The following is a 12274-nucleotide window of genomic DNA, read 5'->3' on the forward strand; positions in this document are numbered from 1 at the left end:
CCAACCACAGTCACTTCTGTCAACCACACAATGGCAATGAAGAGCATTACCTTGTGTGTGGGCGGGGCGGAGGTATGTGTATATATAAGGTAGGGAATGGAGGGGGGAAGGAGAGGTTGGTGGAAGGGAGATGTGGTGAGGTGGAGGGAAGAGGGAGGGAGGTGGGGAGGAGGAAGATGGGGAGGGAGGTGGGGGAGAAGAAGATACGGAGGGAGGTGGGGAGAGGAAGATAGAGAGGAGGTGGGGAGAGGGAAGATAGGGAGGGAGGTGGGGAGAGGGAAGATAGAGAGGAAGGTGGGGAGAGGAAGATAGGGGAGGAGGTGGGGAGAGGAAGATGGAAGGGAGGTGGGGAGAGGAAGAGGGGAGGAGGTGGAGGAGAAGATAGAGAGGAGGTGGGAGAGGAAGATAGGGGTGGGTAGCCAGGAGAAAGAACAACACCCATCTGCACTAAGGAGAAGGGAGAGAGAGAAACCAGGAGAGAGATGGGAAGGAGGGTGATCATGGGGTGGGTGCAGTAATAGTGCCAAATTGGTCCTCAGGGGTTTGTGTGCCATCACCACCAGCTGTTCACCCAAGTAGATGTTTGTTTAGTCAGATGGCACTAGTCACTCCTGGCTCCTGTAGGTGCCACTATAACCTGAAGGACGTCTGGAACAAGACCTCTCGGGGAACAGCTTCATCCTGCAGGCTGTGGCGTGGTGCTGTGGCGGGTTCTGGCGGGGTGCTGTGTCGTGCTGCTGTGGCGGGGTTCTGTGTCGGTGCTGTGGCGGGGTTCTGTGTCGGTGCTGTGGCGGGGTTCTGTGTCGTGGTGCTGTGGCGGGTTCTGTGTCGTGGTGCTGTGGCGTTCTGTGTCGTGGTGCTGTGGCGGGGTTCTGTGTCGTGTGCTGTGGCGTTTGTGTCGGGTTATGTGGTGGTGCTGTGTCGTAGTTCTGGTCGTGGTGCTGTGTCGTAGTTCTGGTCGTGGTGCTGTGGCGGGTTCTGGTCGGTGCTGTGTCGTAGTTCTGTGTCGTGGTGCTGTGTCGTAGTTCTGTGTCGTGGTGCTGTGGCGGGTTCTGTGTCGTGCTGCTGTGGCGGGTTCTGTGTCGTGGTGCTGTGTCGTAGTTCTGTGTCGTGGTGCTGTGGCGGGTTCTGTGTCGTGCTGCTGTGGCGGGGTTCTGTGTCGTGGTGTGTCGTAGTTCTGTGTCGTGGTGCTGTGGCGGGGTTCTCTGTCGGTGCTGTGGCGGGGTTCTGTGTCGGTGCTGTGGCGGGGTTCTGTGTCGTGGTGCTGTGGCGGGTTCTGTGTCGTGCTGCTGTGGCGGGTTCTGTGTCGTGGTGCTGTGGCGGGTTCTGTGTCGTGCTGCTGTGGCGTTCTGTGTCGTGGTGCTGTGGCGGGGTTCTGTGTCGTGGTGCTGTGTCGTAGTTCTGTGTCGGTGCTGTGGCGGGGTTCTGTGTCGTGGTGCTGTGGCGGGTTCTGTGTCGTGGTGCTGTGGCGGGGTTCTGTGTCGTGGTGCTGTGGCGGTTCTGAGTCGTGCTGCTGTGGCGGGTTCTGTGTCGTGGTGCTGTGGCGTTCTGTGTCGTGGTGCTGTGTCGGGGTTCTGTGTCGTGCTGCTGTGGCGGGTTCTGTGTCGTGCTGCTGTGGCGGGGTTCTGTCGTGGGTGCTGTGGCGGGTTCTGTGTCGTGGTGCTGTGTCGGGGTTCTGTGTCGTGGTGCTGTGGCGGGGTTCTGTGTCGTGGTGCTGTGGCGGGGTTCTGTGTCGTGGTGCTGTGGCGGGGTTCTGTGTCGTGGTTATGTCGTAGTTCTGTGTCGTGGTGCTGTGTCGTGGTTCTGTGTCGTGGTGCTGTGTGCGTGGTGCTGTGTCGTGGTTCTGTGTCTCCTCTCGTCATGCCTGGATAAATCCTTGGGTTTTCTCTCGGGGATGAAGAGGGGGAGTCTCTTGAAGCGTGACGACTCTTCAAATTCCTCTCTGGTGGTGATGGAGAAAGTTTATACAGTGTACATATATGGGTTTTGCTGCCACCTACTACTTTCACCACCTCTACCATCCTACACCACCACCACCACCATAAGGACCTGTCTCCACCGCCCACCACCTGTACCACTATCACCACCAGCAGGTGATTGGTGTTAAAGGTCACCCACACCCCGAAAATAATAAACTTAACTGGTTCTGACCTTGTGATCACCTGTTGATTAAAACATCACAGTTTATATCACCTGAAGATTAAGAGACCAAAGAGACCATCTGGATGTGGTTCTCTTGAGACCATCCAGAGACCACATAAAGGTGACATAGACCATCCAGAGACCACATAAGAGTGACATAGACCATCCAGAGACCACATAAGAGTGACATAGACCATCCAGAGACCACATAAGAGTGACATAGACCATCCAGAGACCACATAAGAGTGACATAGACCATCCAGAGACCACATAAGAGTGACATAGACCATCCAGAGACCACATAAGAGTGACATAGACCATCCAGAGACCACATAAGAGTGACATAGACCATCTAGAGACCACATAAGAGTGACATAGACCATCTAGAGACCATAGAAACCGTCTGGTAATGGTTGTTTATCTGTGTTTGACCGTGTGGGAGTAAGTGGGTCATATTCTGGCATGATAAACAAGAGTTGGCCGTGACCTTGGATCCCTGGCACGACAACTGTTGGTGATCAAGAGTGCCATCAGTGCCTGCCTCTCTCTCATGAGCTGATGTTTTTGTATGTCTGTCTGTCTGGGTTGGTTGGTTGGTTTTGTGGTGTATGACTCAGATGATCTCTACCTACTTGTTAAGACAGAGATCACGAGAAGATGGTAGTAGTTGTGGTGAGTGGTAATGATGGTGGTAGTGATAGTGGTTGTGGTGATAATGGTGCTGATGGTGATGGTGAGTGAGCGAGTGGGTGAGACTTGTTAAAAAGCTCGTAGACTGATTATTATCTTTCCCAGCATACACCCGTTGTTATTGTCAGGCATGCAGAGAGGTGTGTGTGTGTGTGTGTGTGTGTGTGTGTGTGTGTGTGTGTGTGTGTGTTCATCCCACCATCTGCGCGTCTGTCTGTCCATTCCTCACCGCAGCTCTAGAATCCAGGATGAAGGAAGCGATTGAGTCAGATTTGCCACAACAAAGGGATGAGGGACTTCTTAGTGGAGGCACCCTCTTCCCACTCCTTTCATTCTCCTTCTCACTCACCCTCAACCTCTTCCTCACCCCCATCACTCCCCCCCTCCCCCCTCCATCACCCCTCACTTCACTCCTCACTACCCCTCACTTCACTACCCCTCACTTCACTCCTCACTACCCCTCACTTCACTCCTCATGGTGAAGGTCAAACACAACAAGGTATGATCCCCACAACCATGTCACAAGGGGTAGTGCTTGCATTGTTTATCTGTTCGCCCCTTGTTACCTGTTCGCCCCGTTGCTTACTTATTCGCCCCGTTGCTTGCTTACTTATTCGCCCCGTTGCTTGCTTGCTCTCCCGTTAGTGGTGATGTGTGCGTGCTTGCGTCTCGTCAGTGAACGCTTTCATTACGCTGCAGTTAGTTTGCCTTTGTGGCCGCTAATTGCCGCTCTCACCGGAAATGAACTTGAGTTAGGAGCTTACCTGGTGAGGGGTGGCAAAGGGTGGGGTTAGGGGGAAGGGGTGGCAAGGAGTATTATTTAATTTTGGGTTTACAAGGGAAGATCTTGTCTAACAAATCTGCTAACGTTTTTAGGAAAGTCTTCGAGGTAGTAGATAATGACAAAATTACGATGTTATTTACTTGGACTTTAGCAAAGCATTTGACGAAATACCGCATCAGAGGCTTCAGAAAAATTAAAGGCTCATGGTATCGAGGGCAAAGTTTTAAATTGGATAAAATCATGGCTCACCGATAGAACGCAGAGGGTCAGCGTAGATGGTGTTAAATCTGAGTGGGGCCGTGTAACCAGTGGGGTTCCCAGGGGGTCAGTGCTAGGCCCACTCTTGTTCATAATCTCATAAACGATCTGGATACTGGGATCAGCAGTGACATAAGCAAGTTTGCGGATGACACCAAAATAGGGCAACAAATTAATTCAGGGCAGGATGCAAATGCATTACAGGAGATCTAAATAAACTGCAGGAGTGGTCTGAAAAATGGCAAATGAAATTCAACACCAGCAAATGCAGCGTACTTAATATTGGAAGAACAAATACTTATAATGTATACAGCCTTAACAACATCAACCTAGAAAGTCGACTTGTGAAAAGAGACCTAGGGGTACTTATGGCCGGACCTACGGCCTAGAAAACAGTGCGTTAATGTTCGAAATAAGGCAAACAGAGTATTGGGTTTTATATCTAGAAGTGTAAGTATCAAGAGTGCAGAGGTCTTATTGCAACTATATCTTGCGCTAGTCAGGCCGCACCTCGATTATGCGGTTCAGTTCTGGTGCCCCTATTATAGAATGGATATAAATTCACTAGAGTCGGTGCAGCGAAGAATGACAAAAATTATTCGGGACTTAGAAACCTTCCATATCAGGATAGGTTAAAAGAAACTTAACTTGCATTCCTAGAAAGACGAAGAGGTGCGGGAGATATGATTGAAGTATTTAAGTGGGTGAAAAGGAATCAATAAAGGGGATATAGATAAAGTTCTTATAATATCGAGCAGGATAGGACTCGAACAACGGATTTAAGTTGGATAAGTTTAGGTTTAGGAGGAGATAGGAAGAAACTGGTTCACAAATAGAATTGGTGGACGGAGTGGAACAAACTAGCAACTTTGTAGTAAGTGCGGGAACTCTGGAAAGTTCAAAAAGGAGGCTAGATAGATTCTTGGATGATGAAGAGTGGTAGTAACTCTCGACAGGAGCTGCCATGCACAGGCCATCGACTGTACGAACTCCTTATTCTTATGTTCTTCTGTTCTTATTAGGTTAGATCAGATCAGGTCAGGGTGCTTAATCATCAGGGGGGGTTGTTAATCTTCATGTAATCCGAATTTACTCTGATTCACAGGATTGCTAGAGTCATGAGTCAGCAAGACATAGAATCATGAGTCAGCCAGGCATAGTCATGAGTCAGCAAGACATAGAATCATGAGTCATAAATCAAGGTACATAGTTTTTGATACTTAAAAAGACTGGTGACTTAGCTACCTGGGTCGTGTGTGTGTGTGGCGTTCATCCCTTAATTGTTATTGGCCAGCGAACGTGCACTAGCCGTTAATGTGATTGGTTGGCTGTGTGAGTGAGTGTTATTGGCGTGATTGGTTATTGGCCGGCGGATGTGAACTAGCTGTTACGTAATTGATTGGATGTGTGAGTGATTGGTCGTGTTTTTGTGTGTGTGTGTGTGTGTGTGTGTGTGTGTGTGTGTGTGTGTGTGTGTGTGTGTGTGTGTGTGTGTGGTGTGTGTGTGTGTGTGTGTGTGTGTGTGTGTGTGTGTGTGAAAGTTGGGTCAGGTTCGGTTACGACGCGAACGTCAACAGGTCAGTGGTTATGAGTTGAACCTAACCTAACGTCAAGTTCAGAGAGAGAGAGAGTCTTAATAATTAGGTATAAACTAGAGAACACACTATCACTTTATCATCATACCTGGGAAATACCTGTCTACTAACCGGCAATTATCGCTTAATATCACCAGATGTAAAAAAAACACAATTATCACCTGAAGGTTCACTGTGTGTGTGTGTGTGTGTGTGTGTGTGTGTGTGTGTGTGTGTGTGTGTGTGTGTGTGTGTGTGTGTTTAACGTGACGGATATGCTTTACCATGGCGGTGAGAAAAATTCAGAATGGCAGATGGAAACACAAACAAGTTGGCCTCGTGTGTGCTTGAACCTCCTGTGATGATGATCCCAGGAGAGAGAGAGAGAGTGTGTGTTTTGAGATTTTTATTAAGCAGCGGCAGTAGGTGGGCGTGGCAACAACAACAGATAGGGGGGGTGGCAGTAATAGGTGGGCATAGCAACAGATGGGAGGGCGTGGCCGACAGCTAGGGAGGGCGTGCAGACAGTAGGTGGGAGGGCGTGGCAGCAGTGGGAGGGCGTGGGATGGAAGCTTTCAAACTAATGGAGAGAGGAGGGAGAGGAGGAGGAGAGTATGTGTGGCGGAGGATTTAGTAAGACTTGATGACTAAGAACGACCACATTATCTCCTCCTCCTCCCCGTGGTCGTTCTTGTGTCCTGTTGACGGCGTGTAGGTAAAGAGGTCGTAGTTAGCCGGCAGTGGTCGTTGTTGTGAGGTGTAGAGACATGGGGGTTAGTCGTAATCTGCAGTCGTCATTAATTACACTTGTTCCAGTAATCGTTATTGAGTGTTTGTAATCGTAATCAAACTATACACTTGAAATTGTAATCGTAATCTTTAATTATTATTAGGATTACATTTAACGGTTTCCACTACTGTGTTTAGTTATGAAATGGTCACATATTTAAAGGTATACAGAGAATGAATCTTGCACCATTCAAGACATTTCCGGAATCTTGCACCATTACGGATATAACCGCCGTCCGGGCTGTTCAAGGATCTTAATAGACTCGTCACGTTAAACTCAAACATTATAATTCGGTCAAACCTGTTGAATACAATTCATTTTAGTATTTCAAATAAATCATACATAGGCAATCACATAAATGTCTAATCCAATATATATTTACATAACAATCATAGCTATGTGATTAGTCTAATCTTAACACTTACAATGAGTACTTAATTTGCCATAATTTTATGTCGTCACAATGATAAACGAAGCAATGGACACAGTCTACCTGTGTACACAATAAGTGCAAGTTAAACTTACGTGTTGAAAGTCTTCAGGAGAAACAGGTTAGGTGTTGGTGGTGTGATGGGGAGCTACAGTGAGGCTGGCGGTGCCCTGCCGGGCATCACGTGATCAGACCAGCTATTCAAACTCGCTGCTTCAGGCGTATTATACGCAGCAAGCTCACCTCCACCACCCAACACCTCAACCTACTCTGGGTCTCTCATCTGCCTCCATCAACACTATACGGGCAGGGCACACCCAATAAACATGACGAGGTTACAGCCTAACATAACATTTGTTTTTGTGTCATCATAATTCAGTACCGCTTGCGAACAACTTTGGACATGTCAGGATCTTGCCAATCAGGACATTTCTGGAATCTTACCAATCAGGACATTTGTTCAGGGGGTTAAGAGGTCGCCGGTTCCTGAAGAAATTTGGAGGCGAAGTTACCGTCTTGGCTGTGACCCAGAGGCTGACGTCTTGTGATGATGATGATGATTGTGGTGATGGGTGATGGTGACGGCACTGGCTCTCTTAATGGTGTCGCAACTCAGGTGTTCCGCCGCCGCCTTGACGACCACGAAGAGGAGAGTGTTTGTAGACGGTCTCTCTCTCTCTCTCTCTCTCTCTCTCTCTCTCTCTCTCTCTCTCTCTCTCTCTCTCTCTCTCTCTCTCTCTCTCTCTCTCTCTCTCTCTCTCCGTTGCTTTGTTACCCTTCTCAACCTTTGTTTATTTCCCTACCTGTGGAAGGGTACAGACAGATAGTCAGACAAGGAGAAGGAGACAGACAGACGAGGGGAGGGAGGCATAGACAGGTAATCAGGGAGGAAGACAAACGAACCAGACAGACGGAGGGGGAGACAGACAGACAGACGGAGGAGAGTAGCGAGTTCTGGCCCACGTCACCTCGCTATAGTGTTTACAGCAGGCACAACACGTCACCGACATGTTTGAACAGCTGGACCCGGACGATACCAACCTCCATATTTTCCTTGCATTGGTGGGTTTCTTTCTTCCCTCCTGAGTGAGAATTGGTGAGTGAAGGAGGTTAGGTTGGTTATGACTCAACAAGACTATAGGAGGGGGCTAGGTCTCAGGGCTGTGACTATCCATCTCAGCCCCAGGTCGTTGTGTTCCTGTGACTCACTTGTGGTGCTGTACTGAAGGTCTTTCCTCCTCCTCCTCCTCCTCCTCCCCCTCCTCCTCGACGTTTCCCTCCTCCCTCTTTTTCTTCCTCCTCCCTCCTCCTCCCTTCCTTCCTTCTCCTTACTTCCTCCCTACCCTCCTCCTTCCCTCTCTCCCTCTGCTTGCTTCCTCCTCCCTCCTCCTCCCTCCCTCCCTCCCTCCCTCCTCCCTCCCTCCCTCCTCCTTTCGCCCCTCCCACCCTCCTCCTTCCCTCTCTCTCCCTCTGCTTGCCCTCCCTCCCACCCTCCCTATTACCAAACTTAAATTCCAGGTAAATTTTAACGTGGAAGCCATAGACGAAACCTTCGCTATAAGTGGTCGACAGGTTAATTGATTTGTTTTACTTTGAACCTTCGTATTTTCTTGTTCTTATTATTGTTCTTGTTTGATATCTAATGGACACCCGATATAACGGATTTTCTACTATACCGTCCGTTAATAGAGGTTTTATATGCAGATAAATACAGGTACATTACAAGTATGGGTATGCTTTAAAGCCTCTATGTCAAAGGTCAAAGTTTTAAGAGGTCATTCAAAGTTCATAGTACCACCAGCTTCAAATTTAAGCTTCTGTATTAAGAGTTAAGGTCACAGCTGAAGGTTAAAAGGTCATCTATGGGCGGGAGGGCAGGTGGCTTACACAGGCACCTCGGGAAGGGTATGGGCGGGAGGGCAGGTGGCACACAGGCACCTCAGGAAGGGTGTGGGCGGGAGGGCAGAGTGCTTCCCCTGAGCACCTCAGGAAGGGTATGGGCAGGGGGCAGGTGGCCTACACAGGCACCTCAGGGAAGGTATGGGCGGGAGGGCAGGTGGCACACACACAGGCACCTCCGGGAAGGGGTATGGAGCGGGAGGGCAGGTGCTTTGGGCACCTCAGGAAGGGGTGTGGGCAGGGCAGGTGGCACACACAGGCACCTCCCAGGAAGGGTATGGGCAGGAGGGCAGGTGGCACACACAGAGCACCTCAGGAAGGGTCTGGGCAGGGGAGGGCAGGTGGCACACACAGGCACCTCAGGAAGGGTATGGGCGGGAGGGCAGGTGGCACACTGGGCTCCTCAGGGAAGGGTCTGGGCAGGAGGGCAGGTGGCACCAAGGGCACCTCAGGAAGGGTATGGGCAGGAGGGCAGGTGGCACACACAGGCACCTCAGGAAGGGTTCTGGGCAGGAGGCAGGTGGCACACACAGGCACCTCCAGGAAGGGTCTGGGCGGGAGGGCAGGTGGCACACACAGGCACCTCAGGGAAGGGTCTGGAGCCTTGGGAGGGCAGGTGGCACCTGGGCACCTCCAGGAAGGGTCTGGGCAGGAGGGCAGGTGGCACACAGGCACCTCCAGGAAGGGGGGTCTGGGCGGGAGGGCAGGTGGCACACAGGCACCTCAGGAAGGGTCTGGGCGGGAGGGCAGGTGGCACACAGGCACCTCAGGGAAGGGTATGGGCGGGAGGGCAGGGTGTGCACAGGCACCTCAGGGGAGGGTGTGGGCAGGAGGGCAGGTGGCTACCTGGGCACCTCAGGAAGGGGTCTGGGCAGGAGGGTGGTTCACAGGCACCTCAGGAAGGGTATGGGCGGGAGGGGCAGGTGGCACACACAGGCACCTCAGGGGGGTATTGTGGCGGGAGGGCAGGTGGCACACACAGGCACCTCAGGGAGGGGTATGGGCAGGAGGGCGGTGGCACAGGCACCTCAGGAAGGTGTGGGCGGGAGGCAGGTGGCACACACAGGCACCTCAGGGAGGTATGGGCAGGGGCAGGTGGCACACAGGCACCTCAGGAAGGGTATGGGCAGGAGGGCAGGTGCTTTACACAGGCACCTCAGGAAGGATCCTGGGCAGGGGGCAGGTGGCACACAGGCACCTCAGGGAAGGGTCTGGGCAGGAGGGGGGAGTGCTTTGCACAGGCACCTCAGGAAGGGTTGGGCGGGAGGGGGCAGGTGGCACACAGGCACCTCAGGAAGGGTCTGGGCAGGAGGGCAGGTGGCACACTCAGGCACCTCAGGAAGGGTATGGGCGGGAGGGCAGGTGGCACACAGGCACCTCAGGAAGGTCTGGGCAGGGGAGGGCAGGTGGCACCTGGGGCACCTCAGGAAGGGTCTGGGCGGGGCAGGTGGCACAGGCACCTCAGGGGTCTGGGCAGGGAGGGCAGGTGGCACAGGCACCTCAGGAAGGTCTGGGCGGGAGGAGGGCAGGTGGCACACACAGGCACCTCAGGAAGGGTCTGGGCGGGAGGGCAGGTGGCACCTGGGCACCTCAGGGAAGGGTCTGGGCAGGGAGGGTGGCACACACAGGCACCTCAGGGAAGGGGTCTGGGCGGGGAGGGCAGGTGGCACACACAGGCACCTCAGGAAGGGTATGTGGCAGGAGGGCAGGTGGCACAACAGGCCTCAGGAGGTCTGGGCAGGAGGGCAGGTGGCACACACAGGCACCTCGGGAAGGGTCTGGGCAGGAGGCAGGTGGCAGGGCACCTCGGAAGGGTCTGGGCGGGGGAGGGCGGTGGACACAGGCACCTCAGGGAAGGGTCTGGGCAGGAGGCAGGTGGCACACCAGGCACCTCAGGAAGGTCTGGGCGGGAGGGCAGGTGGCACACACAGGCACCTCAGGAAGGGTCTGGGCAGGAGGGCAGGTGGCACACAGGCACCTCAGGAAGGGAGTATGGGCAGGAGGGCAGGTGGCACACAGGCACCTCGGGAAGGGTTGGGCGGGAGGGCAGGTGGCACACACAGGCACCTCAGGAAGGGGTCTGGGCAGGAGGGCAGGTGGCACACACAGGCACCTCAGGAAGGGTCTGGGCAGGAGGGCAGGTGGCACTAACAGGCACCTCAGGAAGGATTATGGGGCGGGAGGCAGGTGGCACAGGCACCTCAGGAAGGGTCTGGGCAGGAGGGCAGGTGGCACAGGCACCTCAGGAGGGTCTGGGCAGGAGGGCAGGTGGCACAGGCACCTCAGGGAAGGGTCTTGGCAGGGAGGGCAGGTGGCACAACAGGCACCTCGGGAAGGGGGTATGGGCAGGGGCAGGTGGCACTCACAGGCACCTCAGGAAGGGTCTGGGCAGGAGGGCAGGTGCTGGGCACCTCCAGGAAGGGTATGGGCAGGAGGGCAGGTGGCACAGGCACCTCAGGGAAGGTCTGGGCAGGTGGCACACAGGCACCTCAGGGAAGGTCTGGGCAGGGGGGCAGGTGGCACACACAGGCACCTCAGGAAGGGGTATGGACTACATCTCTGAGTCACTGTTTTTATTTTTCCGACGGATGTAGGTGTTTCTCCCCGTTCATTTTCAAGGAGAGATGTGTGTGTGTGTGTGTGTGTGTGTGTGTGTGTGTGTGTGTGTGTGTGTGTGTGCTTTGATAAACTTGCTTCGTACGCTCATACAGACACACATACATACACCACATTAAGAGATAGAAAGAAAAGAAAGCAATAAAGAGAGAGAGAGAGAGGAGAGAGTGTAGTGAGAATTAAGAGTGTTCAATACTGACCGTCGTGGACCCTTCTCTCTTCTATGACAAGGAGAGTTGCTCTATTATGTTGTTGGAAATGTGTGTGTGTGTGTGTGTGTGTGTGTGTGTGTGTGTGTGTGTGTGTGTGTGTGTGTGTGTGTGTGTGTGTGTGTGTGTGTGTGTGTGTGTGTGTGTGTGTGTGTGTGTGTGTGTGTGTGTGTGTGTAGCCTCTTAAGTATGTTAACGCTCTGGTTCCTCTTTTAACACCAAGTTCTCACCTCACCTGACCATTACCAAGATAACGTAGGTAAGGTAAGGATGGCGTGAGGAGGAAGCCATCTTGGGTAATCACTTCCTTCTCTCCTCCTCCTCCTTCCTTCTCTCCTCTTCCTCCTTCACCCCTCCAACCTTTCTCCTCTTCCTTTCCTCTTACCTCATGCCGTCCGACCTTGGCCCACTTCACATTCGTCAGCTACTTTTTCCCTCTTACGGTTTCCTTTTTTCCTTCCTGATTTATCTGGGTAAGAGTTGGAGAAGAGGTGGTGGGGAGGGAGGAGGGGTGAGAAGAGGTGGTGAGGAGGAGGAGGGTGAGGAGGAAGAGGGTGGTGGGGAGGAGGAGGGGTGAGGGAAGGGTGGTGGGGGAGGGAGGAGGAGGTGAGGTGGTGAGGAGGAGGGGTGAAGGTGGTGGGGAGGAGGAGGGTGAGGAAGAGGTGGTGGTGGGAGGAGGGAGGTGGTGGTGGGAGGGAGGAGGTGATGTGGGGAGGGGGTGGGGAGGAGGAGTAGAATCTGGTGAGGAGAAGAAGAAGGAAATGGCGGTGATGACAGAAGAAGATAATAGGAGGAGGAGGAAGCAGGGACGGTTACATTGTGAGAGAGAAAAGTAGTGTGGGTTGCCAACTGATGTAACTGACAGCTGTTGTGGTGCTCATG

General features: G+C 52.9%; 1 protein-coding gene across 1 annotated transcript; it reads right to left on the bottom strand.

Moving 5' to 3' along the window:
• Window positions 1-605: 605 nt before the first annotated feature.
• LOC121876153 (extensin-like) lies at window positions 606-1862 on the bottom strand. Its single transcript, XM_042381090.1, has one exon. The coding sequence runs from the start codon at window positions 1860-1862 to the stop codon at window positions 606-608; it is 1257 nt and encodes a 418-aa protein (XP_042237024.1).
• Window positions 1863-12274: the final 10412 nt, after the last annotated feature.

The sequence above is a fragment of the Homarus americanus genome, unplaced genomic scaffold (assembly GCF_018991925.1).
Source record: "Homarus americanus isolate GMGI-L3 unplaced genomic scaffold, GMGI_Hamer_2.0 scaffold34921, whole genome shotgun sequence".
Taxonomy (NCBI): Eukaryota; Metazoa; Arthropoda; class Malacostraca; order Decapoda; family Nephropidae; genus Homarus; species Homarus americanus.